At 46.1% G+C, this 27234-nt stretch overlaps 1 protein-coding gene across 3 annotated transcripts in view; it reads right to left on the reverse strand.

The window, feature by feature from the left end:
- The window catches only part of CACNA2D2 (calcium voltage-gated channel auxiliary subunit alpha2delta 2), a 247376-nt gene that overhangs the window by 155168 nt on the left and 64974 nt on the right, over nt 1-27234 (reverse strand). For all 3 annotated transcript variants that reach the window (XM_026080268.1, XM_026080266.1, XM_026080267.1), the window contains exon 2: nt 26957-27073. In XM_026080268.1, coding sequence (XP_025936053.1) covers nt 26957-27073 — 117 coding nt within the window. The remainder of the gene's footprint in view (nt 1-26956; nt 27074-27234) is intronic.

A 27234-nucleotide genomic window follows, 5' to 3' on the forward strand; every position in this document is an offset into this window, starting at 1 on the left:
TTAATTACCCCTTTATAAATGATTAACAGAGGTTATCAGCATGCCACAGAAATGAGCAGTACGTATTACAGATGGTTAGAAATACCTTGGTAGACTAAGTTCCCGACGATAATGAGATATGGCTGTAGGTGACCCACTGACCCCTTTTGCTGTATGATAATGAATCATTCATTGTTCCTTGATCATCTATAACAAAACYCCAATACAAAAATGTGACCAGGCAAAGTACTCAACTGGAAAGAGATGCAATGAATGCAGCCCTGTTATGAGGTACAGCTTCTCTGACTTGACATGCAAGAGAGGGAGGTGAAAGCCTACCGCCCACGAGACCACTGTTTGCAACTAGAGAGTTCCTCTGCATGTCAGAAACATCAGAAAGGATGAAGTCATAAGGAAAAAAAAAAGAATATTTTAATCTGAAATTTGCTCGAGCAGCTAATTTAGATGGGAATGGGCTATCTAATGGGAATCACTGAATGTTAATGCTTACAGAGATCTAGGAGTGAATGTAGCAAACCAGATAGACAGGAGATTACAATAAGGAAAGGCAGCAAAAAAGCCCACTTCAGTTGCAAGCTCTGCATGCACAGAGGAATCCTGTCAAGAAACAGAACGAAATTCCTCCCTCTATCATGGACCAKGTACAGCTGCTCCTGGTATCTTCCATTCCATTCTGCACAATTCAGTTTTACAACCATCTTTTTTAGTGTCCTTGTTCACTGCAGCAAAAGCTCTGGATTTAGAAAAGCAGTAAAGGAATGTTAAACAAATCTCCATGCCCAAGGAACAGACACTCTGCCACAGTCCACTGGAAAAAAAAATATTCAGACTCCAGCAGATGCCCTGTCTGAAAGGCCAAGTGAATCCCTTACAGGTGTGATGTTTCAGATGCCTATGCCACGAAGGCAAATACTGCAGGTATTGAATTTACCTGAAAAGTAAGCTAGCTTGATTCTTCGGCTTCTCTAACACAGTGCTCCAATATTCCTTGGAAATCTTTCAAGTGAAGGTTGCAGGTTAAACTTTGGCATCTCCTCTTCTGGAGGACACTCCATCCTGTGAGACATACAGTCTCCTAGAGGTCTTATTTTTGTAGTCCTGGCTTGGGTGTTCTTTTCTTTGTTCTCTGGACAAGACCTACAGAGTGAAACCTCGCCAAGGTCAGCCCACACAGAAAATCATGAGGGCTTGTGAGAATGAGGCATGACCCTGGCTCATCCTGCACTAACTCTTCTTTTCCCACACACTGTGGGTGAGCAGCTAAACGACTTCTGGAGTCCTTAAAAGGGACATATATCAAACGTAACTGCTGTTTCCTCCAATAGTCAAAATGAGGCTTGTAACAGATCTCTCAAGTCTTGCAAAGAGATATCAGAGATCAAAGCTACAGGCAGAAACTATTYCTTCAATGATCTAGTCACAGGTTTAGGAGACTTCTGTGCTACATGTTCTGCCCACACCTAGATCCAAACCCACTTTTGGGCCTGCCTATACTTGGAAGAATGAGCAACAGAGAAACAATTTTGTTCTATCCTAATCTGGTCACCTCAGAACAAAGGGCTTTCTTAAGCTCTAAGATCAGATAGCTGCTCTGAAGAGAAGGCACAGATAACCTCCTCAGCCATGGAGCACGCCCATCATACCATTTCATGTGTTATCTCTGCGGTRAAGAGTCCCAAGACTGCTTTCCCCTTCCTTTCCCAGGCCCCAGCCTAGCACTCTGGCCAGGCTCAGGAGCTACACGACASAGCTTCTTTCCTTCTGCTTGTGTTTGCAACTGAGCTCTGAACACGTTACTGATGACAGCTTGGCAGTCCTCATGCCTCTGTTTAGTTTCATGACATTCTTTATTTTGGCTGYTCTTCTGCTGAGATCGCAGTCCAGCATGGTGTAATTTTACTGTTCTGACTCCCTCATTTCCACCAGCTTCCTCAGAAATACTGTCTTGACAGAAGTTGCCTAGTATAGTCTACACTGTAAATGCCAGTTTGTGCTCTCTGTTCTCTGCCACTCTGGTTGAATGGCTAAGGTGTTTCCTGCAACTCACCGGGAAAAAAGCAACTTTAATAAATTATTCGTTGTTTTAGCTCTGGAACATGAAGTCCACACAAGACCTATAAAATGCGTCAGAGGTGGCGTTCTGATGACTGCAACAAAGTCATCTGTAAGACTCCCTCCTCCAATTCAGCTTGGCTGGAAGTCAGGAGCGGGTGTCCTACATACAGCATGCAGCTTGCCTTACACTGTTCTGCACAATCAACAATCCTCCTTTCTCAGTTCAGAGTGTAAAAGCCCATTTTGGCTCCCCTCAGACAAAAAAAACCCATCATACGTTCAAGTCCTGGTTCCCATTGGGAGGAAGGCATCAAGTCTCAGGCACTGTACCATGCACTACCTCATATTGGGTGAATGTTGGGCAAGGGGAGTGCTACAACACAGCTGCACCTTCTGCCCTGGTGAAAAGGGAGCATCAGAGTAGGCAGGAGGATCTCTCCACAGGGTCAGTACTAGGGAGAAGCACTCTCTGCTTGTCTGGCCCAAGACCGCAATGATATCCGGCACCCCATTGCAATCCAGGGCCCAAAAGATTTTTGTCATGACAGAGGAAGGGCAAATTTGGCTTGAAGCTGATTTGCATAATGCATATTTTCATGAATGAAAGGAGGCCAAGAGGAAGTCTCTTTGGAGCAGGAGAGCTGAAATAAGATGGTGCATCACCTAAAACACAGGATATGTATGCAGGACATGACAGAAATAGAAATATGTGGGCAGAGGGTTTTGCTGGGCATGTTTAAAAAAAAAAAGTATTTAATGRAGTAAAGGAGCCAAAGAACAAAGAAAGAGAGAAGGGAGCACCAAGCAAAAGGTGATCTGAGAGAAAGTCTAGCTAGAGGAACATACAGGCCTTGGTACTCACAGGAGCTTTAACCACACTCATATCTTTTGGAAGGGCAACATGGCAGGGTGAAAGCAGCCCAAGAAATTTCTAGAGTATGCTGAAGCCAAATTCTTCTTGAAAGCACACAGGGATAAGATGAGAGGCAATGGACACAACATGGGAAATTCTCATTAGATAATAGATAAAAAAAATTTTGTGATAAGTGTGGTCAACACTGCAACAGGGGCCCAGAGAAGGCATGGGATCTATGCCTGAGAGATACTCAAAACCCAACACATAAGACCCAACCAACATAATCTAACTGGCCCTGCTTTGTGCAGCGRGTTAGACCAAAATCCTACTATATTACTCCATGATTTTAAGAACAGATTTCTTAGCACTAACAAAAGTTTTATGCAGTTGTGGGCAAAGATACAAAAAAAATCAGCAAAACCAGYCTTGGTGTAAGTGAGCAGGAGTGCATTACTAGCTCCATCATTAGTTCCTCCTACTGACGAGACAACCTACAAGCCTCAAAGGATTAGCTAGACCAAAGAAACAGTGCAAAGGACATTCAGGTGCAGACCGCCAGAAGGCCTTGCCTGTGAAGCTGCTCCATGACACCAAATAGGTCCAGTCCCAATCATTAGTCACAGCAGAAAGTAGAAGGCATGAGGAAAAGGCTGCAGGGACAAACCTCCCAGCTCACTATCTAGGTTTCAAGCAGCGCAGCAAAATTTGTTTTGTGCTGGTTTTACCCATGTTCCTCTTCTTCACAAGATGCTGGAAAGYTTTTAATCTGCCAATGATCAAATGGACACCTCCATAGAAAGTACAGGTTCTTCACATGCCAAATCCCAAATCTCCTCAAGAAATACAGCAAGGTGCTTTGCAAGAGGGAGTCAGACTCCAGCAACAAAAGCTGGCCAGGTCCAGAGCAGATGACAGACTAAGGACTAGGGAGATTTATTTTAAAAAATGTCTATAACCTAAGAGACAGAGTCTCCTCTAGGTTTGGTTATTGCCACTGAAATTAACCTTCTTAGGAGCCTGAAAATTGTGGGTTTCTTGCAAGGGAGTCACTGATGTCCCTGAAATTTATTCTTACACTATCTGTCCTCACCAGGGAGAGAGGGAAGAAAGAAAAAAAGAAAAGAAAAAACAGGAGAAAAAAAAACAGAGTAAGATTACTTTTTTTTTTTTTAAACACCCCACTGCTCTACACAGCAGAGGAGCCTGTTTCTCTCTCTTCAGCAAGCTCCCCCCTTTCCCTTCCTATGCAAATTGCAGCTGCGGCAYGATGAGAGCAGGCACTTTCGCGTTTCTCCTCAGCGCTACGGATTAGGCAAATTAGCCAGAAGCCTTCTGCAGCAACACAGCCAATCAGTCCCCTAGCTTTTTGCCTCATTGGCCGCAGCCATCAGGAAGGAGCCTCATCTAGGAGAAGGCCCGCAGATTTCAAATAGATGGAGGAGTTTGAAAGTGAGTGCCTTGCAGTCATTACCCCTTTCTAAGGAAAGGGTATGCTTGAAATCCTGCCACAAAAGATCAATCACACGTTTAAGATGTTCTCTAGCCAGCTAGGATACAGCTACCCCAGTGGGATGCTCATTCCACAGCCAGGGAGGAGAAGGTGGTTCAGCCAGAGTWCCTAGCTATTTGCTAAGCCTCGTTATAGAGGAGCTTGGCAGAAAGGTGATTTCTGGTGACCAGAAGGGCCAAGAACTCTAGAAATAGCCGGAGGTCACCACCTTTTATCCCCTGTCTTCCTTGTTTTCAACTCATCCTTGCATAAAAACATCCAAYGGTAAAGAAGCTCTTCTGAAGATAAGTTAGATCTCTCAGACCCATTCGCACACTGATCTTATGACTCTTCAAGGCTTAGGAATCTGGGGTCTTAATAGTTTGACACCTTTAAAAACTTCCTTCTTGGAAGGACACTTCCATTGCAATGAGGAGCTCATACGACAAAATGTAAGCACACAAGTTCTTGCTCACCTTCTCAACAGCCTGCCAGGCATGTCACCCCTGAGCCTGCACTGGCCTTCCAGATGATCATAGCCTGTCACTTCCCAGGGCTTACACGCCCCATCTGTAAAATGAGAGCAACAACAGCAACTTCCCTCAAGAACTGATTGAGGGGTAACTTGTATCATGACTCTGAGTCATTTCACTGTTGAGCTGCAGAAGCTCCACATGTTGCCTGGGATTCACCAGCACAACATCACGCGTCTATCCTGCCTGTAGTGCCTGCTGGGAAGTGTGCACACAGAATACAGCTGGCTCCTCCCTGGCTGGGCTGCACAGCGCTACCAAAAATACAATGTCATTCCCGTCTAGGCTGCAATGCACCTGCCTGCTAAACTCCGTATCAACTACCATCGTTTTTAGCACAAGAGTGAAGCAGGAGGACTATCTAATCTGCACTGGCCTTCATCTAGGATGAATTCTAGATAAAACTCAAACTGATTAATGAAGAGGAGGTTAAGCACTTCCAATCAGAGTGGTGAAAAAGGTGCTGGTACAGGAAAATTGAATCCCACACTGTCTCTCTTGTTGCACTATTTAAAGGCAGATGAGCAGGAGGGACTCCTCTAAGCTGCCTCCCAGCGCCTCTGCTGCTACAAATGGATGAGACTGGCTGCCATTGCACAGCACGCTGGGGCTCTAGCAGAAACGAGGTGTCAGAGCACGCTTCCCTGCGGGATGGCAGATGCTAAATAACACGTATCRTCAATAATGCAGAGCAAGAGTTTCCTTTAAAATGATTTCTGTTTATACTCCCTATTCTGAAAATTTCATATTCCTATCAGCAGACTGCCAGGACTGTAAATAGCAACAGGATTGCATGATGGGAAATCAATAGTAATTGCTGGGTTTTATGCTGTTTGCAGCCCTGAAAGAGTTTGCAGCAGCCATATTTTACAAACCTGGATGAAAGTGGACTTTACTAGAAGAGCAGACCTGCCTGGCTGGATGTTCCAGCTGGCTGGTACACAGGGCAGGGCTTGCTAACTGGGTGTCACCACCACAGTTTGTGAAGGCAGCACTGCTGTTGGTACAGCAAGCTCCGCTATCACAGAGACTTGAGGGTCTGGGAGAAACATTCATGCCACAGTGCCATCCAGTGCACTGTGGACCATGATTTCCTACATGATGAGGAGCAGGAAGCCCAAGACTGAGCTGGTGGCCAAGCACACGCAAGAAGCAAGTGCCAGGCATCTACCTCCACCCTATACAGGAATCATGCTGTGCCAGGTCCATCCCTTGGGCACACACCGCCCACCTCTTGGAAGCGGTGACAGCACACTGCACCTGCCTTTTCTGGAGCAGGAGGAAGATGGGAACCAGTGGTGATACCCAGAAGCCCTGGCCTCCAGCTCACCCACGCTGGGAAACTGCAAAGGCACATTTCCCTCAGTTGCGCCGCATGTCCAGCAGAACAGGACACCAGCGCTCTACCTATCTGGAACGACTCCTGTTCGCTGCAGAGATTAGAGARCCTCTGCATTTAGTCTGGAGAAGATCTAGCTGTCTATTCCTCCTCTGGGACGCAGAACATCTACACCCACCTATCAGAGGAGCTACAGTCTTTCTGCTCGGAGCTCTGACACAGCTTACTAACCTAAGGGTACTGAAGACAGAACAAGTGCCTGGAATCAAGTCAAAATCTTCCTATCAGAGTAGGCGAAACCCTGCATCCAAGCTCTGGAAGAATTTACAGCCTAGAACTCCAGTAGATTCCTTCTTGCCAAATCCTCTTCAAACAGACAGAGCTCCAGACACTCCAAGATTTTTAGTAGGACAGTTAACATCACGATCTTGGGGAAAAAAGAGAAGAGAGAGAAAGTGCATGCACAAGAGAGCATGAGCAGGCGGGGCGGGGGGGGGAAGGTATTTATGGGAGGAACAAGGAGGGAAAGCATTCAGTAAAGAAAATACCTCTGCTATATACTGGCAAGAATGACAGTTCATGATCAACCATCAGAGCACCAAGGAATATCATTATTAATGAACATGATATGTGTAAACAGTACTTGTCCTACAGCAGAAAGCTAGTGAACTTCTATCATATCCTGTTCCTTCAACTCCTATTAAAACTGTAATGGCAACAAACTGAAGTCCTTCTGAAAAGTCTAGTCCTGCTTCTCTGCCCAGGACAGGGACTTAAGGATATGAACAGCACAAGCTAGACTTTCAATAGCTGGATGGTATTTCTATCCTCGTGTCTTTGGTGAGCATGCGCACGTGACACAGGAGGTGATGGTTTTGATCCTAGAGGACCCAGAGGAAATTGAGAGCCTAAAAGAAGTTTTTTCCCAGATGGATCTCCAAGAAGCAGTGACACAACACAACCATTCTCTTTGTGAATAGATTCTCAGAATAAGATAGTCATATTTTCTCTACTTCCARCTAGATCAATGCAAGAGTTAAGCAGCCCTACTTCTCCACCTACAAAACTAGAAGAAACCACAGATCCAAACATTTGCACCCATTGAGAAACCCAGCAGAAGACTTCTACCAGATGTTTTAAACAGAAGCACAATCCATTGTGTGCTGTGAAACACCTTCTCAAATTTGTAAAACAAAGAACTATATTTAGAATCCTAAGGAGAACAACAAAGCAAACATACCACAAAGTGATKAATCTCAAGGCAGAACCCTGGTAGTGAAACAAAGCTAAACACACTGAACAGCTTCCAGCTCAGATTCAACTGTCCCAAGAGCAGTCTGAGAATCCTTAAGTTGAAAGCACAGCATGAAAATAAAGACTTAAAAAAASCCCAGTAGTGAGCCCAAGCAAACCTATGTCAGCATCACACTTGCACAAAATACCAATGCCATATCATGGACTTTTTCTTTTCTTTTCTTTTTTTTTTTAAACACACAAATGCTCCACACCAATTACTTGTGCCTCCAGTATAAAATAATGTCGTAGCAAACATATATATTCTTGTCTATAAGCTGTGAGTGCATAATACTTTTATAGTACCTATCTACCCGCCTGTATGCACACGTGTATGACAACACGCATGGAAACAAGGGCTCGGCCACTGAGACCAGGAGGTTGTGAGGGACAGAATCAGTGGYGGAAGGCAAATGATGTGGCACTGGGATCCTCCTCGTGCACCTATATTTCTCAGAGAAACAACCCAATTGTCAAACGTTCAAGCGAGCAAGGAGCAGCAGGAGATGAGAGATGAGGCTCATCTTCCTCAGYACGTGCTCTGGGATCATTTCACTTGAGCAAAATCAGCTCCATAATTGTTTCCAAAAATGTAGCAATGACTCCTGCTCCTCAGAGATGCAAAGATTTTGAGTATCCATCCCTCTGGAGAAGTTGGTGAAGATTCCCGGGCTCAGTGCCCCTCTGAATCAGGCCCCTGCACGTGGCAAGGATGCAGAAACGAAGCGGAGATCACCACCTTAATTCAAGGCCAGACAGAGCTGACAAGGACCTTGCCCAACACCCCGACTGCTCCGGTGCTGGATCAAGAAGCCTGTGTCCTCTTTGTTAAGAGATATAATAAAGCAAAATTGCTGTCCTAAATATTACTAAAGCACTGTCTGGCATGTTTAATAAACCTTTCCATTTGGGTAAATTAGCACTCATCTGGACAAGTGCTGAAGTGCTGTTACTTGAAGAAAAAAAATTTCAGTGCTTGGAGTCTAATTTAAATAATTATCAGCATATTTCTGCTCTCCCTGTTTTGCTGAAATTACCAGGTGACTCGATGCAGTCTAAATGTAAGTGCCTTTTGTCTGCATGTAATTTATTGACCCCATTTCAGTCAAGCTTTTGGCCCACTCATTCCAGTGCTGGAGCACTTCATAACGCAACCAAAGAGGCCTCCACGGACAGACATAGTAAAATCAATAACAACTGATCTACTTTTACAGATTTTGACAGCGACCTTGATAAGTTACTACCCAACGTTCTCTGCATCAGCTAAATCTCGTATCTGAAATAATCCTCCTGCAGCCATGATCTGCCTGCCGTTTCCTTAGGTGGCTGCCCAAGAAGGACCACAGGTATCCCCAGGGAAGACCAAAGCGTTGGTCTGGCAAGACAGTCTCTACCCCAGCAAGCCAAACCGTGCCTCAGATTTAGACAACCGTTCCCTCTCCACAAGCCTGCATAGCACTAGCACATATTCTGAAATACTTTAATACGTGCTGCAGAAAGCCTCCAAAACACGCAGTGCGGGTATCAGATGTTCAGCACCGTTTCACTTTATAGACCCATTCTTACCACCCTGCGCTGACGTGGACCCAGCCTATAGCACCAGGCAGGCACAAGTTTGGGTCACAGAAACAGAGCAGCTCTGGAGATACAGCACTGATTTAGAGACACCCTCTCTGCCAAGGATATCTTTAAGTGCATGTATCACAAGGCCTTGATATTGCACACAGTGGGCACAGTATTTTATTCCTAGGAGAGGAAAAGAAAAAAAAAGTAGAGAAAATGCTTAAAATGCTTAAATTCTTTTTCTCACTTTTTTGGGAAAAAATGTCATGGATATTTTTGCATTTTCTTCTGCCCTACCTCCAAGAATTTCAGCAGAAAACTTCAYGAGATGCCTTGCTTAATCGAAACACCCTTTTCCCTGGGAGCAGCTCCTATCGAGCAGCGAGCGCAGAGAACATCCCTGCCTGGCGAGCTGCACAACCCACGCCACAGCCAAAAGAGCTGGCTCCTGGTACAGGAGAGGGCGCAAGGTCTGCCCTGACGAGATAAAGGCGACGCTCTCGCCTCGCTCCCCGCTTCCCAAGCTCCGTATGCATTCAGCTAGCGATCCTGCCATCTGCACCTTATGGCTGCTACGACTAGGCAAGCTTCCCTCCAGGGCACAGTCTGCAAAGCTCCCATCCACCAACTCATCAATCCTTGGCTCTCATCAAAAGGCAAACTTATAAACAGGCCCAGACGCTCCTCTCAGGTTTAATGGAGGCAGCTAAGGAGCCGTGATCATTCGATGTTTTCCAATGATAGTGGTGACGCCTGAGGCCAGCAATAATATTACCATGAAATAAATCTGCAGTGATATAATTAGCAGAGATGCTATTACAGCTCAGGTTTTAGGGACGCTCAGCACAGAGGGAGCAAAGCAGCTACTCCAAGTGGGGCTTTGCTGAGGGGTCCTGGCTTCGACTGGAGATTCGGGGGTGGCGGAGCCACAGCAACGTCATCCGGAAAACTCAAATACCAAGGCAGTGGGGACTATCTGCATTAATCTGTATGCAAAATAGACCTGTTTCTTTAGAGGCTAGAGGTTACAGTGAGCATTGTCCCTTGCAAGGCTAGTGCTTAAATCCAGCTGACTTTCTTCTAATCAATCCAGACACCAAGCGACTTTAAAAATACTTGTGTGATGTTCAAAGAGGTAAAACCTGCAGCCAAGTGGACAAGATCTGACCAAACCCACAAGCTAGTTTGGAAGCAGCAAGTTTGCTGAGCACAAACATCCCTGCCTGCTCTCAGATTCCTCTTCTGTTTTTTATCTCCATGCTTGCTCTGCACAGCATTAATATGGTGTTTGCAAAGCAACTGCTTCTTATGGTGTCTGGTTTGCAATGTACTTTGTGGCTGTCTAAACTAGGATAAAGTAGGTAGCTGCAAAACAATGCAATTGTGAAGTCAAAAGTCTTGTAGGAGAAGGAGAATGCTATTTTCCCTGGTACACCATAGGACTCCCCAGGATCAAATGAACAGCCGAGACAGCCGTGAACATCATCCTGTTAACTTTTTCACTAATACATAACAAAGGTACACAATGATCATGAGATCAAACTAGGAGGAAAAGACAGAAGGGACTGGGTTAGAAAAAGTGATGTTACTGGCATCTGAAAGGAAGAGCTAAGAAAAGAGTTGGCACCCATCCCATGATTTCTTTTGCRCTCAGATGCAATACTAAGAAAGTGAGAGCATAAACAAAGGCTATAACTAAAAGCAAAATACTTTAGGAGTAATGCTCCTGGGGGAAGAGGAAGGGAAAGAAGAAAGTAAGTATGTGCCAGAATCAATCCTCAGTTTCCACAGAAATTCCTTTGGGCAGTTCTTGTAAAGTAACAAGTGGAGAACAGAGCGTTCCCAGCATCTCCCGGCTGGGAAAGGTGCCCTCCTGAGGGCTGCTATTCCACAAGCAGGAGGCAAACTTGTGAGCTGGGCCTTCTGTGCCAGCATCCATGTAGCATGYCATTGCTTGATTTTAAGAAGTGACATGCTAGGGCAAGAGTCTATTTGTACCAAAATCATCATTTAACTCTGCTGGGCAGGAGATGCCATGGAGGAAAACTGTGAAACGGGAAGTTTGTCCTTAGCTAAGACTCAGAGTCTTAATATGTTTTATTTTTTTAACCGTGCTTCAAAATCTGCAGTCAAATCCTAAGCCTTCCTCCTTTTTTGTTAGAATAAAATTTATCTTAGAATATAATCTAGTAATAAAAATGGTTTTAAAGTGATCTGACAAGCACTGAAAACCCCATTTCTTTTGGAGTGACAACTCTATTTACAGCACTGTGTATGCATACTCAGACTGGTTTACATTCAACACATCCCAGGCCCTCGAGATTTGGGATATATGCTTTCCATCCATTTGCAGGAGTCAACTTCAGCAATGAAAAGATGTTCCTTAACAAGCACAAACTAGTACCTCCTTGGCAGGCAGCTAGGAACAGAGACTGTTTCCAACTTCATGGTCTCWGCACATCTTCCAGCACATACTGCTAGAGCTACGGTGGGGGAGAAGTGGCAAAGGCAAACCCTTGCATGGCATGAGGTTACCTAAAACATACAAGGAAGCACCAAGGCTGTACACAAACTGATCTTCTCACTGCAACTCCGGTCTCCATGTGATACATCTATGCATGGTTTTGAAAAGCTTTTGCAGTACCACTGGTTAGAGGTATTGCAAAGAAACTTAGAGCAGGTCCCAAACTTGCTGAGGCTTCTTGGTGAATGCTGTTAAGAAGAGTAACATAAGCTATTGATCCATAAAGGGAGGGGATGCTAGGTTGCACCATGACCTCATGGCTTAAAAAAAGGTTCTTGTGGGAAGGAATGAACTGGGACCAAGGAAAAGCACAGATCTGAGGGTGTAGTGCCAAGCCACAACACTCCAGAAGAGGGGCACAGAAGGATTAGSCTCCCTCTACATTTTGCAGCTGTCTTGTTGCACTTGAGTGATCATCCAAACTTCAGTTCCCACCATTTGCAAGCTGCAAAAGCAAAAACTGAATGGACCAGAGCACTATTTTGGTTTAGGGGAGATACAAGACTGCATAATTCAGAGAGAAGATTTAAGGATGAACCCAACTCACACTCCTTCAGCAGGTTGCATTTCATGTTTTCTGTGAAGAAGTTAAAATTCAAATCCCATGAGCCTGGGAATGATAGTGCCAAACCCAAACAGAGCACAGATAAGGAGCCTGGAGCTGTTGCCCCGCTCCAGAGAGGTTTTGTCCTAATAACCACGCATGAAGGACACATCGTAGCTACAACCCCAGAACTCAGTTAGGAAGCACAGCTCCTCTTCCCGCTGTATCAGAGCCCAAGTGTAATTACTCTACGCCTCAGTTTCCCATGTGCAAAGCCAGGGCAGTCAGATACATATATATACATTCCAAGGGAATTCATCACTTGTTGGATTGGACCTGGAAAGCCAAACTACTATCACCTTGAAGTTTTCTTTTCTACCTCTGTGCCTAATAGCACAGTTACTGATACTCTTTTTTCACCCCCTTCATGGTTTCCCACTGCTCCCAGAGTTGCAAAGCTCAGTGTCCCATCCTGTAATCTCATCTGATTTCCTCAATTACAGATGCAGCAGCAGAGAGGCGAGAGCGAGGCATGGCCGAGATTAGCAATAGGAATGGTACAGACTGGAGCTTTCTCCCTATGTAATTAGCTCGTATAAGAACTGTGCCATCTACTGGCATGCAACCCGAAACACTGCTCACCAGAGAACTCCAATAAAGTTGTTGTTGCTACAGCTACCCCAAAGTTGTCTTTTGTGTAGAAGTGAGGTGGAATTTTAACTTACTCTTCCTAAAAGTAACAGCACCCACATGCAAACCCAGGGCAGCCAGAGCTAAATGGCCATTTTGCGGTGCACACCCTTGCAGCTCTGCGCTGCAAGCTGGGCGACCAGCAGCGGTCACGCACCTTTGCTAGCGCTTGCATGAGCCTGGCAGCAAAAATCTCAGTCCAGAAGAATTGTTCAGTCCCAACACCTGGGCTCCAGCACTGCTAAGGGATTATCAGCTGCTTCTTAAAAGGAGGCTTTTAACTTTGTATTTGCAGGGAAAAAGAAGACCAATTAAAAGGCTTTAAAATCAACTCCTGAAAGCCAGCTTGAATTCTCATTATTATGCTTAAAGGTTTGCGAAGACATTTCAGGCAGAAGCAAACACAGATGTACAACTGGCAGCCCCGGCACTGTGCTGAGAAAACCGGAGTTACCCCTGTCATCAAACTTGTAAGGGTGCTTGCAACAATCCTTACTGCCGGGCTCCTTTGCTACCTTTAGGGATATAGCATATTTGAGACAGTATAGGAGGGACAGAAGAGAGCGATGCAAGGCAGACACCTTAGCCCAGAAAATGGTGACTCTTGCCGGCACGGGCGAGCAGAGATGATACTAAATCGCAGCATCTAGGCTGGGTTATCGATTTACTCAAATCCGCTTGCAGACACTGCTGCAGCCTAGATCCGTGCCCACAGAGCCGCCTGCGCGGCGAGCTCTCATCCAGCTAACCCCATTCCAACTCCCCACCTCCCAGGTCGGCTGGCTGCTCTCCAAGTACCACCAGCGAGGCGAGCACGTGGTTAAATAATTTTGCTCCCATCTGCGTAATCCCGCTTCCACTTCAGAACATGCGASTCTGCATGCTGACACAGATTTCTCATAACAAGGCTGTATTAAGCTGCTTTTTAATTACATTTTAAGGGACCTAAAGGCCACTAGGCAGGGGCACTTTATTTTTTTAAGGGATGTTATTTTTATTGTAGCAGCAGGAAAGGTTTTCATTAATCCCCAGCAAGTAGACAGCTTCTTGATTCAGGATTCTGGCTTTYGGGAGCGTTTGCAGGGCTTAGACAATTTAAATACTTTCTGCCTTGTGCTGAAATTCCACTGGCTAACAACAACTGCTCTTTAAAGAGCAGATCACAGAGTTTGGCACTAAACTTGCATTAAATTGATACCATCTCTTTAACGTTATCTGTGGCTCTTTATCACAATCGTATGCGCAATTTACATTCTTGTCGCTTTTTTTTTTATTAAGATTTGCTAGATACCTATCATAGATATTTTACACATTGTTGCAGTGTCACTCAAACACTTAATGGGCATCAGCTGCTCTGGGGAGATACAACAGCTCGGTGCTAGGGGGTAGGGCTGCATGCTGATGCGTCTCGGGCTCACGTCTTTAGAGCCGCCRCGTCCGCGAAGCAGAGATACATGGAACGGAAAGCAGAGTCCCCGCTAGACCGTCCCTTTAGACATACTAGAAGATATACAGGACAAGGCAGCGTGCCAGTTTACATATAATGTAGCGCAGCAGTATTTGTCCAGAGCCAAGCTAAGCGCTTATTGTGCGAGCCATCTTCATGCAGGCTTGAGATTGCCTCCTGCTCTTAACCTGCAGCTATCCCTGCTATTCAAGTCACAGGACTTTTGTGCGGAGACCTCCCGAGATGATCTGTGCCAAAACTGATTTGTGTTTTGTGGGCTGCAGAAACGAGACTTGCCAAATTCACTTTCTCTGGGAAAACAAGGCAGGATTTGGAGAGCTTTGAAGGCACAAAAGCCTCACGCAAGTCCATTAACCTGCAGGACCAAGCCTCCACCCCCTCAATCATTAGAGTCTTTAACTTTGCTACTTGTSCATAAACAGAGCTACACAAAAATTGATTTTTGTTCAACTATGGGATAAAGCCCTTAAAAAAATGCTCATTCAGCCTGAATTCAAAATGATTCAGTAGTTCTTCCCAGACCAGTTAGCCCCATTCAATACAAAAGCTTTCCATCCCAAATGGTGCATTTCAAGCACTTAGCGGGGGGAAGAAAACATGAGAAGAAACAAGACAATACACTGGTGGGAGCCTCTTCTTCCCCATGGGCTTCAGAGAGCTCTCCAAGGAGGCATGGCAGCACAGAGAGCGGGGGCCTGAATTCCCAGGGTCAGAGACTTGATCCATATACCTAGAGGTACATCTTCCCTATAAAACTACAGGGCACCCTGGGGAAACAAAGATCCTCCCCTCATCCTCTCCACCATGCACAGTGCACAGACTACCCAGGTAGCCACAGGCCTGGGAGCAGAAGCAACTCCAGCTCCCAAACTACCAAGGAAAAAGCATTTTCACATGCCAAAACTAATCAAGGAAATTCAGAGAAACACTTTTTTTTTCAGTAAAATGGTTTCCTTTAATCTGCTATTGCTCCAAATGTTTCTCCTCAACAGTGTTCAAAAGTTGACTCACAAAGGATTAAGTGACAATTCCCTTCTCTAGCACCAGTTCCCTCAGAGACCCCACTCTCTCTCTATATGTGTATATATATAAAATGGACATTGACACAATAAACCAGTAAGTTTTACTTGTCCTCTTTTATGGAGGATGTCCTCCTCATGTTCCTTTACCTGCAGTGAGAGGCTATGGCAGGTGAACCTAAAGATGCTATTTTTTTCCTGCCCATGTCCCAGACTCCGGTGCTTGTCACTCCCAGGCAGGTCGCTACCTGGAGCCAAGCCCGGTGCCCTGGCAGAGCAGATCAACCAACTCCCGCACACTGAGCACRCTTTGTCAACCTCCATCTCCTGGCACTGGCCAGCTCTGTGGGCTTCCCTGCGGCCTCTCCTCTGCTCCGGCCTACCCAGCTTTCCCCTGGCCAGTTAGAGYTCAGCCCACGAAGTGGCTCTTGCTCGTTGCCAGGCTCACAGAGCAAGATCACACCGTCCCAGGACAGCTGAGGTCAGCAGGGACCTCTAGAGATCATCTAGTCCAACCCACCTACTCAAACAGGGTCATCTAGAGCAGGTTGACCAGGACCCTATCCAGGTGGCTTTTGAGCATCTCCAAGGATGGAGATGCCACAGCCTCTCTGGGCAACCTGTGCCAGTGCTCTGTCACCCTCACACTGAAGAAGTTTTTCCTTATGTTCACACTTGCTAGCTAAGGCTGCAATCCAGCATGCCACGCATCTTTGCTGGAAAACCTCCATTTGGAGCACGCACGCTGTGGTCCCGGCCAGCAGCTGCGCTCCTCTCACCCCAGCCTGCCAGTCCCCTTTGCTATGCCAGCCCCAGGTTCACAAGCACGCAGGCTGCTCCCCAGCTCTGCTAAATTCAAACCACAGTGCACTAATATCCATTTATTCTGCACTTGGGYTGCAGCGAGTTACCAAGAATGCTGAATTCCAATAACTTGCAATAATTCCCATATTATTGTGATTGTATAGACATTAATTTTTTATGTAAAAGTTAATGCATTAATTGGCACTAATACACACAGATGCCCACACCAACCATCCCCAAACCCATCCCTTTAGTGCACGGAATGAGCCAATCCTAGCAGGTCTCAGGAACATGAGAACTAAGGACCAAGCTGACATATCCAACCTTTAAGACAGCCTAGAGCTATAATTGCTTAAACACTAATGGTGCTGGTTACCTTCACCTCCATTAGGGTGCTTCTCCCTGTGCTGGAGGAACCAGGAGAAACCCAGAAACACCAACACGCAAACTGCTGTCAAATACCCTATACAGAGCCTTAGAAAGGAAATTAAAATGCCCTTCAGACACAATCCACCTCTCTATTCACTTTGACTTAGAGATCTCTGGGGACCCTGAGTSCTTCACTTGGGAGGTGACACCATTTCCAAGCAAGCGGTGGTGTGAAGTGCCTGCTGAGGGGCGACTGCACTGCAGCAGCTCCCGGACGCTCCAGCCTGGGAYGCGGTGTCTCGCTGTGCTGAACGTGGGGTTAACGCAGAGGTCTGCACCTCCAGGCCTCTGTCGCACCGCCTCGAACAGTAGGAAGCTGGTTGTATGGCTTGCAGAGTGCGGAAAGACAAGGCATGTACAGCACTTAMAACTGCAATGAAAGGTCAGTTCCCATCACAGAGAGCTTCTAGTCTCCCTCCTAGCTGCAGAAACAGCTCTTTGCACGCAAACCAGCCTCACAGTGCTCAGACAGCAGGCGCGAGGGCAAGCTTTGCTCAGGGGGTTTCTAAARGCCCTGAGAGACAGGGGAGGCTCCCAGCACTGCTGCACGATGTGAGATCACGACAGCTCAGCACTAAATACAAGGTAGTGATCAGGGGCACACTTCAACACCCCTGCCTTGGGAAAGAGCCTTTAGGGGCTGCAAAGAAATCCATAAGCCTAAAATAAAACCCTGGGCAAAGGCATCACATGCTGAGCTAACCAATACAGACCTCAAGCATGATAGCAAGTGGAAGTTCACCTCCTGGCTGACAGCTACCTGCCAGGGTAATGAAGAGGAGGGATGATTTTTGGGAAGAGAGTCAGGAGATGGAGTTTATTTGCACAGGAAATTTAAGGAAACAACGTAACTGCTTGCCCTGGATGGGACAGCTGTGCTAGGAGACCTTAGTCCACTGAAGAACCTGGTTTTGTCTCCTCTTTTGGTCCAGGCACTGGGAGGGGATCCACAGAAAAAACAAAGAACGAATTGTAACTGACCACAAAGTCCAGATTGCTTAAAAAAGTGAATACCCAGAAGGGGAGCRATAGTCTTTATCTGCCAAGGGCAAAATAGGACAAAAGCTTCTTCGCTCATTCTTTGCCAACAGCCAGTCAAGCTCTAACAGCCTAAAGGCTCACAGTGCCCATACAGGGCTAGCAACCTGTTCTGGAGACTTACTGACTGTTTTACCAGGTAAGGATCACTGCTTTTCACCCCCCTCATCTGCAACTTGGGATGCATTTGCATGGCTGAGACTGCACCCTGCCTGGGTTCACCAGCACCGGCTGGGGAAGGCTTGTCTCGGGAGCCCTCCCAACCTCCCACCCCTGCAGGCCACCCGCCAGCGTGCCGAGGTGCCAGAGGCCACGACAGCAGGAGTCCCTGCGCCCTCACAAATCTCCGCAGTTGCAGAGTGCACCAAGCAGCTTACAAAGTTGTAAAGCAAATAGGGCTGGGCTGCTGCCAAGCATTCATGGGAGAAGAAAGGGAAACGTTCAACATAATCTGCATGAAAGTGCAGGAAGCTCTAAATCGCGTTAGTGCTATTAAGAAAGCTGGTAACATTGCTCTGCAAACTGGCCCAATACAGTTTTGATAGACTTGTTACAAACATCTGATTGTCCCTGATTAGATTAGACAATAAACTACCATCCTGGTGTGTGGGCATTGTTCAGCTCCCCTCTGCAATCTGTAAATTAGAATTCCAGACCTGGGAGATTGGATTCAAATTGGATTACTGGAGCAGGTCCAGCGCAACAATTGTGAGGCAGAAGACACACACACACACACACACACACACACAAATAAATAAATAAATGGAGATGGCCAGCCATGATTGGATTAGGAGTGAATTAAAAATAGAATTAAAACAAAAGCCACCAACTGGCAATTAGCAAAGAAGCAGAAAGTGGGATGGATTTGTCACTATTAATTAACCAAGCAAAGAGATTATACCTTTAAATGTTTTGTACTTTAGCATATGCAAGGTTGGTGTCAGTTGTGGTGCCTCCTCCACGAACACAAGAGTGCTGTGGAGGGAAGCCACTCTCCTGTCCATCGCAGCGTGTGCAYGCAGTGACAAAGCAAAACTAAAGGCAACATCTGAGCTTAACTATGTGTATTCCCTCTTTCCTCCCCCATTATCCTGCCAGGCAAGACAGGTAATGTGTCAAATAGTCAGCATACTGAACTGGTACCCAGCAGACCAGCATGTGACAGCCTGTGGACTTCTTGCATGCCCAGGAACTCCCACGTCATGTAGAACCTAGGGCCATACTGAACTGCAACAGGAAAACCCACCATTGCTGCAAGTGCAGCAGCTCATGCGGCCAACCAACCCAACCTAGTGATGGACTGCAGCTGAGAAGAATCTCTCTCCTGTCCTGGGACCTCTCTAGTTAAAACCAGCGATGACTTGGCCAGATAGTCCCTGGAAAAACTTGCTTTTGGCAGCTCTGCTGGCAGGGCAGCGAGATAGCAAYAGCAACTTGCACTTCCAGCAGCAGAAGAGAAATCCAAAGCAACCCCAAGGTTGCTACTAAGGCAGGTTCATGCTCCTCCTGAATGCTGACACTCTTCACTGACTGTCCCAAAGACCATGTGCCTCCAAGACCAGAGGACAGCAATACCCCAAATATGAAGGAGGAGGCAAAAGCTTTCCTGCCCCAACTACCTACTTCCTACCACACCAGGCCAGGGATGAGCACAGGGGTCAGACCACCTTCCACCCATAGAGGAGGGAGTGGGGGAGCCTCTCTGAAGAGGGCTGAAATGCTTTGTTACATGCCAATTTTTGCACTTCTTTAGACAAATGAAACCTTTTATTGTCCCTATCAGGGAGGAGAAGAGCTGATAAAGACTCCATTCACCAAGTACCTGCAAGGAAAATCTCAGGGCTATCGGAATTGTTAAAGGGATAAACCTGTCCAATTAAATCCCCTTTGCACTCTTGATATATGCTTGTGCCAGACATAAATGGAGCTTGGAACTAGTCCCAGCTGAACAGTAATGCACTGAGCATTCAACCGGGACTAAAAGCACAACTGGCCTGAGCTGCTACCTCCTGCAAGTGCCCCAGCTGACCAGCTATCACCCTGAGAAGCCATCCTGTTAAGTACTTCATAATAATGCACCAAACTCCCACCCCCTCTTCTGTCAGAGGATCTTAAAGCATTGCAAACTACTAACTACACCTTCACATCAGAAGGAATAAACAAGAGAAAATACCAGTAAGCAGGAAAACAAAACCCAGGGTGGGGGTGGAAATCGGAGACAAAACTGAGAAATTTGTTCAAAGCAGTAAGAAAACCCAAACCTTACTCATCACCAGATCAACMATCTCTCTCAATCATCTGTGCACCTCATCTCAGTCATCTATGAACCAACTCCCAGCCCTTCCAACAGCCCCAGGAGCTAAGGCAAAGGAAGATGGGAATGTCACAACCTCCTACAGCAATTTTCACTCAGACTTAAGCACCCCAGAAAACCCACGCAGATGTTCTTGAAGGTATGCTTTCAAAAAAAACAAAAAAAMCCCCAAAAAGACAAAAAACAGACACAGAAAATCCCCTGTGTTTTGTCCTTTGTGCTAGTTTTTCTGCCAGAAGAAACTGTCTAATGCCAAGTGCAAGTTTTCCTACTCTTCCTACAGGAAAATCTGAAAGCGTTCAGTGAAAGATACTGTGATCTCTCATGCCTTCGCTGAGCAAACAGGAGCACTGAACCTCCCTACCAAACCCTTCCTTTTCTGCAAATGCTTATGCCACACTRGAGGTAAATACATAACAACAAAAATATGCAGTTAAACTCAGCAACTACAAAATAAATCAGACCCACAAACTTTTCTCTTAATTAATCAAATTTTAGTTTCTAAGTGGCATTAGTTCTCCCACTGCCACGGAGTTATGCAAGGCACACAGAACCTACTATGTGCACGCACACATGCGCACAGACACACACATGTAAGTAAAATACACACACCCCCCACACCACTCACCCACTCTAAGTTCTTCAAGACATGAAATGCCACCTTGCTGCATTTCTGCTCAAAGCTTAGCATAGGTACCTGAAATCTTCATCAGGTCCCTAAATGCTTCTTGCAGTGCAGTAAATAATGCAAAAGATAAACTAATCATGTCTTTAGGTCCTGCTGATACAGTCTGGAGAACCGCTGGACCTGGTGAGCATCCTGCAGCGGTGAGAAAGACCTGTGCACGCAAGCAGATGAGAGCATCTCTGCTCTCCAGGAGGATGAGGAGATATTTCTAATTGCTAGGCTTGCACATGGCCACTGCTCCCAAGCACAGATGATTATGCAGACCTTGTAACATCTAGGAGTGCCACTGTATCTAGCTGGGGTTAAAATACAGAAGAGATAGGATTACAGCATGATGGCCCATGATCAAAACAGCCAGGACTGGGACACCACCAAATTGGCCACACAGTTCCTGTTACAGATCAAATATACTGCATCTCTCCAAGTCAGCACTGGAGAGGGATAGGATGCAAGAGCACACACTGGAAATGCGATAGAGGAGGGCACGCAAACAAACGAATTAGGAAGAGTTTATGGGTTGGCTTATAGAAGTCATGTTTGCTACTTACTGCACACAGCTGAGATCCACAGGAAACGTAACAAACTTTACCTTAAGCCAAAAAATTTTGCCAGTTGTATACAGTATGCAAAACTAAAAAGGCTCTTTGCAAAAAAAAAAACAGGCACAACCATGCCAACCTCGACACCTGGACAAACACTTCAGATAGGCCATCTAGATTATCAAAAGCCAGCAAGGCAAAGGGAGTCTGGCCAGCCTTGCGCCCGCACTGCCTCCCTCCGCCAAGCTTCATGGCTGGGAACCGTCAGCCAGCGACTCAGACGATCCCGGCTGCCAGGACTGGTCACAGAGATGGGCAGTACCCGAGAGCCAGGGCCTCGGCTGCCTGGAGTCTTTCTGTTCCTGTCTCCACATCTGCTTCCGGCATCCCAYGTTAGATAATGTCGGAGCGTGCAGGTATTTGTACCACTTTTTATGGATAAGGAGGAGTCTTTATAGAGATGGGGGAAGAACATCAGTTTAGACAGCAATCTTTAGGCAGGTCACCGTGTATAAATAGCTCCCTTTAGGGCATAACCCACACAGTAAACTGTGGGATGTGCCATTCTCAGGAGGCAAAGCAAATTGTCTGTGGTTAAATATGTGAAAGATGAAGGAGTCATCATCCAAAGCAGCCTTCACAAAAACTGTACAAAAAGTAGAAACAAGCCTAAAACATAACCTAGGATCTAAAATTTCCATCTCTCAGCCTGCTCCTCCCTCCAGTCACAACTCCCTTCTCTCACTGGGATATTTGTAGACCTGAAGGAGAGGGGAGGAGAGCTACTAGATGGTGCGCCAGGAACAATGACCTCCTCTTGATTTGGGGTTTTTGGGCTTTTTTTGCCCTATACTACAGAGAGGCTGTTGTGGCAATAGAAGAATTTTCTGAGGTGTTGAGCTTGCCCAGCAGAAATAAGGTTAGCAACTCCTCAGCTGCTTGCTCTGACAGTTGCTGAAGTCTTTCATCACCCCAGCAGCCCTCTCCCTTTGATCCATACAGTTCAGCATTTCCAGTATGGATAAGGAAAGGAGCATGGACCGTGGAAATCACCTTTGGGGCCACAAGCAGCAAACAAAGCTGGGGCATCCATGGAAGTGGCACACTAAATGCAGCATGAAAGAGGAGCAGCCCAGGCCACCACTGAATCTGTGTGCAGGCAGAGTACAAAACAGAAATGGCAAACACAGCAATCTGCAGAGGGCAGAAGACAAAGGAAAGACGGATGGTAGGAGGTGGAAGGAAGAAGAGATCAGCGTGTGTTCTGGGCACAATCTCCATCCTGTGGCATGGGGAACACAAGGGACTGGATTTGATGACATGGGATGCTTCTTCTAGCACCCCATATCCTCTCTGATGCTTCTTTTCCTTTCTACTGCGAACCAGCTCATCTTCAAACTCACTGTCACTCACCAAACTGCCACCAAGGCTGAAGAGGAAGGGAAGAGAAGGTCTAGCCACTACTGGTGAATTGCACAATCCTAGAAAGGTTACACCAGGAGAGGAAAAGAAAGAAGTGAGAAAAATATCCTTCAGTCTTGGGACTCCATAGCTGGCAGCCATCCCATACAGCACCATTGACAACAGCTTTTCCCTGGCTCGCTCAATGCTCCAATAGCAGCAAACTCCAGTGGGGCAGGAGACACTTGGAGTTGCTGAAAGCAGGAAATAAAACATCAGGAAGACAAAATTAAAATGGTTGGTCTCCTAAACAAACTGAAAGGAAACATAGCCTAGTGGCACAAGTCTCTCTGGACACACATTCAGGCAAGGAAGGGTCTGAACACAGAGAGATGAAAGAAGAGACAGGAGACTTAAGTCAAATAGAAGAAAAAAAGAGGCAAAAGAATATATCTGGCAAACAAGCAGCCTATTCAATTCTAGTCTCAGATGATGTCAAGCCATGAGCCAGCCAACTGTGATTCCCAGCACAAGGAAAACACAGCAGGGATGACACACAGACATTAACTCCCTAGTAGTCTTCTGGAAATCTGCCACCTCTTTCCTTTCCCAAGGGTAAAGAAAAGTGTTTTTCTTGGCTCTAACAGGGGCAAGTTCATTAGCATGGACATGAAGACGCTCTTAAATTTGTACCCACCCAGGAACACACCTGTTTCCTTATTCTTCACCCTCTGAGATCCCTAGAACTTCCTCATAGTAGGCCGGGTAAATATGTCATCTCTTCCAAGAGTTAGTCAACCCCTTCAGCAATGTCCAATACTTTTATTTCAAACAACAATGGCTGTACTTTTGGGATTGAAGACCCTTTGTTCTCTCTCTCCTGCTAATGCTTGGAAATACAAGGGAGCTGGAACCACAGAGCCTAAAGGAGACTGCGAGGGCAGCCTTGAAGCAGCAAAATCTTCACCGTGGGTAAAGGATGCTGGAGGACACTGGGGAAAAGGGCAGCTAGTGCTGATCCAAGTCCATGTCTAACAGAGGCTGCTGTGTGGAGCTCGGGGTAGAAGTCCCCTGGGATCCAGCTGTAGATGCTATTCTCTAGTGCCAGCTGGCCTGGGTGGGAATTACAAAGATCTCACTTGGAATTTTTCTGTCCCAGGAGGAGACTGACATCAGATATGATGGTCTGGAACAAAAAGGGAAGGACAGCATCCAAATAACCATCTCCTTGCAGATGACTTATTCTGGGAAGCAATTACCCCCTGTGCCACACACCTCTGACTCTGGTACTCTTCTGAAATGCATGCGGGAAATGAGAATGTCCTGCTAGTGCCAGACCACTGCTACCTCACAGCACAGCATCAGCCCATGGCTCTCAAAAGCTGAACAGGCATCACCAAGTTTGGTTTCTTTGTGTTTGATTTTTGATTCTAGAAATGAAATGCAAAAGGAAGGAAACTGTGTATTATTAATAAATGCTCTGCACATAGTTTAACTTTAATCATGTTAATATTTTTGCTTAGAAACAGCAGAAAGCAGGCTCTTTGATGGCTAGACTGAATCATCACCTAATCAGAATACCACTCCTGTATTGTGCATCTATCATGTGTGCCCAAAGGCTATCTAGCACCTTCCTACAAAACCTCATTGAAGTACAAGCAATATCCCTTCAACCTCCTACAGAAAAGGGAGAGAGGGAGGCAGAGAGGCCTCTTTTCGGTGGAGTAAGTACATAAGCGACACAACAATTCATACTTTAAGGAGAGGCTCCATTTCTCTTTCCTCACCTGCCTTCACTGATACATGGAGTTTCACCTGACTCAGATGCTGAAAAATACATTTTGAGAAGTCATCACTCTCGTGAGTCACGGCAGAAAGGGAGGAAATGACTCCATGAGATATGATTCAACTAAGGAGAGAGCTGAGACAGAAAAAAAAGCAGGAGAGTGGAAAAAGCTGTGGGAGCCCCATTGCTTACAGTGAGCTTTGCACAACATAACCCTGTTCTCTACAAGGAGGAAATTCAGTAGATTCAATTTCTCCTCCTCCCATTAACTTCCCTATTTCCAAATTTTGTTGTCAATACCACCAATCCGAGACAGCAAGTATTTACATGCAAACTGGATATAAAAGACTGCTCCTTCCAGCGACTGCACTCTGAAGAAGTCCTCTCAAAAGGACCAATTCAGGTTGCTGGATCATCGTTTCTATTTTAACTAGCACTTGTTGCTGTTTTGTTATCTAACAAGTGTTGCCAGAATTGCTCCTCAGCAACTGGCGAGCACTTAACAACGCAAGAACGAGTCCTGCCCAAAAACCCAAAGGAAAATGGAGTCAAATCGGAAGGCAAACAAGGTTATTTGTACCACAAGGCACTAGTCCTACCTTCGTCCTAGCTGCAGGAGATACACAAACTCTTTTCAAGTCTGTGCGAGTCAGAGAAAAGGGTAAGGAAAAACACAGTGACTGATCTACTGAAATTCAAACAGCGCAGTGGAAACCACTCAGCACCATCTTCCTGTATAGCACAGTGTTACTGCCCTGCCCATCCTGCAGGAGCCACATGTCCAGACGCATGTCAAGTTTGTGGCTAACTTCTGTCACGCATGCCTTCCTCTAATGTCTACAGACAGGGCACATCGTCTTCGGAAGTTTTAATAGACAATACATGCACAAACATACACACAAACTATACACACAGTGATGTAAGCTCATGTCAGAAAAAGCAAAGTTAAAGAGCATGCTTTGCCCTCRGTCTGGGAGGCAATGGTTTCCACAGTTTGGGAGCTCACCCACCCACCTACCCCCACATCAGGCAACGTCTCCCCTTCTCTCTGAGCCGAGGCTTACAATAGCTGCATGACGACTCCTCTCCTGTGCCATCCTAGACTGTTGCTCATGTTGCAATGAAACTGCTCCGAGTGACAAAAATGTGCTCTCCTAGGCTAAATCCCACAAGAGCTCCACTCCCGCTATCCCTCACCTGAGTCATGTCCCTCCTCCTGAGGAGGACCTCCCTTGGCTTTGCAATTGTCCTGCATCATCTTGCCACCTCCTACCTTTTTCAGTGCCTTTAGAATTTCCTTCTGGAGGGATCCCACAGTGCTTGGGCCCTGGCCCCACCTCTTCTCCCCCTGTTCTTCACTTCTGCAAATCTAAACACAGTGGTGACAGTGCTCACATACCTAGTCCCACCTCGGCTCCTTCCAATCAAACTAAAAAGTTTGGCATGAAGCCCAAATAGGCCTAACCTTTACCTCATAGACACAAGGGCCAAATACACAGTCTTCTCCGCCCAGATCCCTAGAGCTACCATCTTTCTCAATCACTGTGGACAACCCATACTATCCTGTCAGGCAGGCAGGCCTTCAACACTCTTGACTCAGATCCCACTAGAGCTTTAGACTACCCTGGCCAACATGGGTGCTACCACAACAGCTACACTACCTGCTCTGAGCATTCCCCTCGTCTATCACCCAGCAAAAGCACCCCCAGTTAATCAAGCTGCAAGCCAGTACTGCCAGACTGGAACTGCAGAACTTCATCCTGCTTGGTACAATCAGGTATTGGAAAGGACATTACAGCTCTTGGAAGTGAAACTCTTACATGGATCCCATATTGCTCTGCAACAGAGAGGATATTTCCATTTCTCCAGCCTGGCAATTACTTGTCTCTACTCCGGGGGTAGAAAACACTGTAGCAGAGCACAGCCCCGCTGCTGCCTCATCACAGACGCCGTCAGGTTCTGCGGAGCCTGCACCATGAGCAGGTTACCTTGCTTCACTCCAGATAAAATGAACTCATTTAAAAAGGAGTGTTACAAAATAGGACAGTAGATTGGAAATGTACGTGGGCGCCCATGAGGCCAACTCGCATACGCAGTCAATCACAGGATTCAAGTGCCAGGCACCAGCACACAAACATTTCAGTTCAAGCTCTCCTTAACAGGAAAAAACCTACTTGTCTGAAATGTTTTCATAAGCTATTGTAGGGAAGCTGAAGTACCTTTGCTCCCTCTCCCCACACATCCAGTTAAATGACTGGGTAGAATTTGCTGTCAGGCTTTTGCAGTCACTTCTATTCTTGTGGCAGCACCTTTAAGCGTTAACATGACGGCGGAAGGAGATAGGAATCTAGAAGATTCCTGTACTAGACCCTTACATGATACTTCTTAGCCTCACACCCTAAACATACTCCAGAAAACACTCATATGAACCTGTGCAACTGCAGGAGATGCAGTTCCCAGAAAAGGCCACACAACCATAAAAACTACTGAGAAGGCAAAATCATAATACTACACCAGCATCAACCCTTTTCCTTAAAACTGAATATATCTGTCAAAGCATTAGCATATGGGGGCATCCCCTTACCTTTAAAGCACGGACTTTCTTGGCCAAGAGGCTCTCGATGTCCCCTGCAACCTTCTCCACTAATTTCCTGGGCACATTCTCCTTGACTTCAAATAGGTTTCTATTCTCATTGTAGATCTATGAAGGGAAATAAGAGAAAGAAAGACAGACAGTCAGTATAACAGAAAAATACAGCAAATAGTCTTCCCACAGAAAGCTGACCCTCTAACACAGAAGAATTTTAGCCACATTGATTAGATAACAACATAAGCTTTGGAAATGAGGGGAAGAAGGGAAAA

The sequence above is a fragment of the Apteryx rowi genome, unplaced genomic scaffold (assembly GCF_003343035.1).
Source record: "Apteryx rowi isolate R43461 unplaced genomic scaffold, aptRow1 scaffold_513, whole genome shotgun sequence".
Classification (NCBI taxonomy): domain Eukaryota; kingdom Metazoa; phylum Chordata; class Aves; order Apterygiformes; family Apterygidae; genus Apteryx; species Apteryx rowi.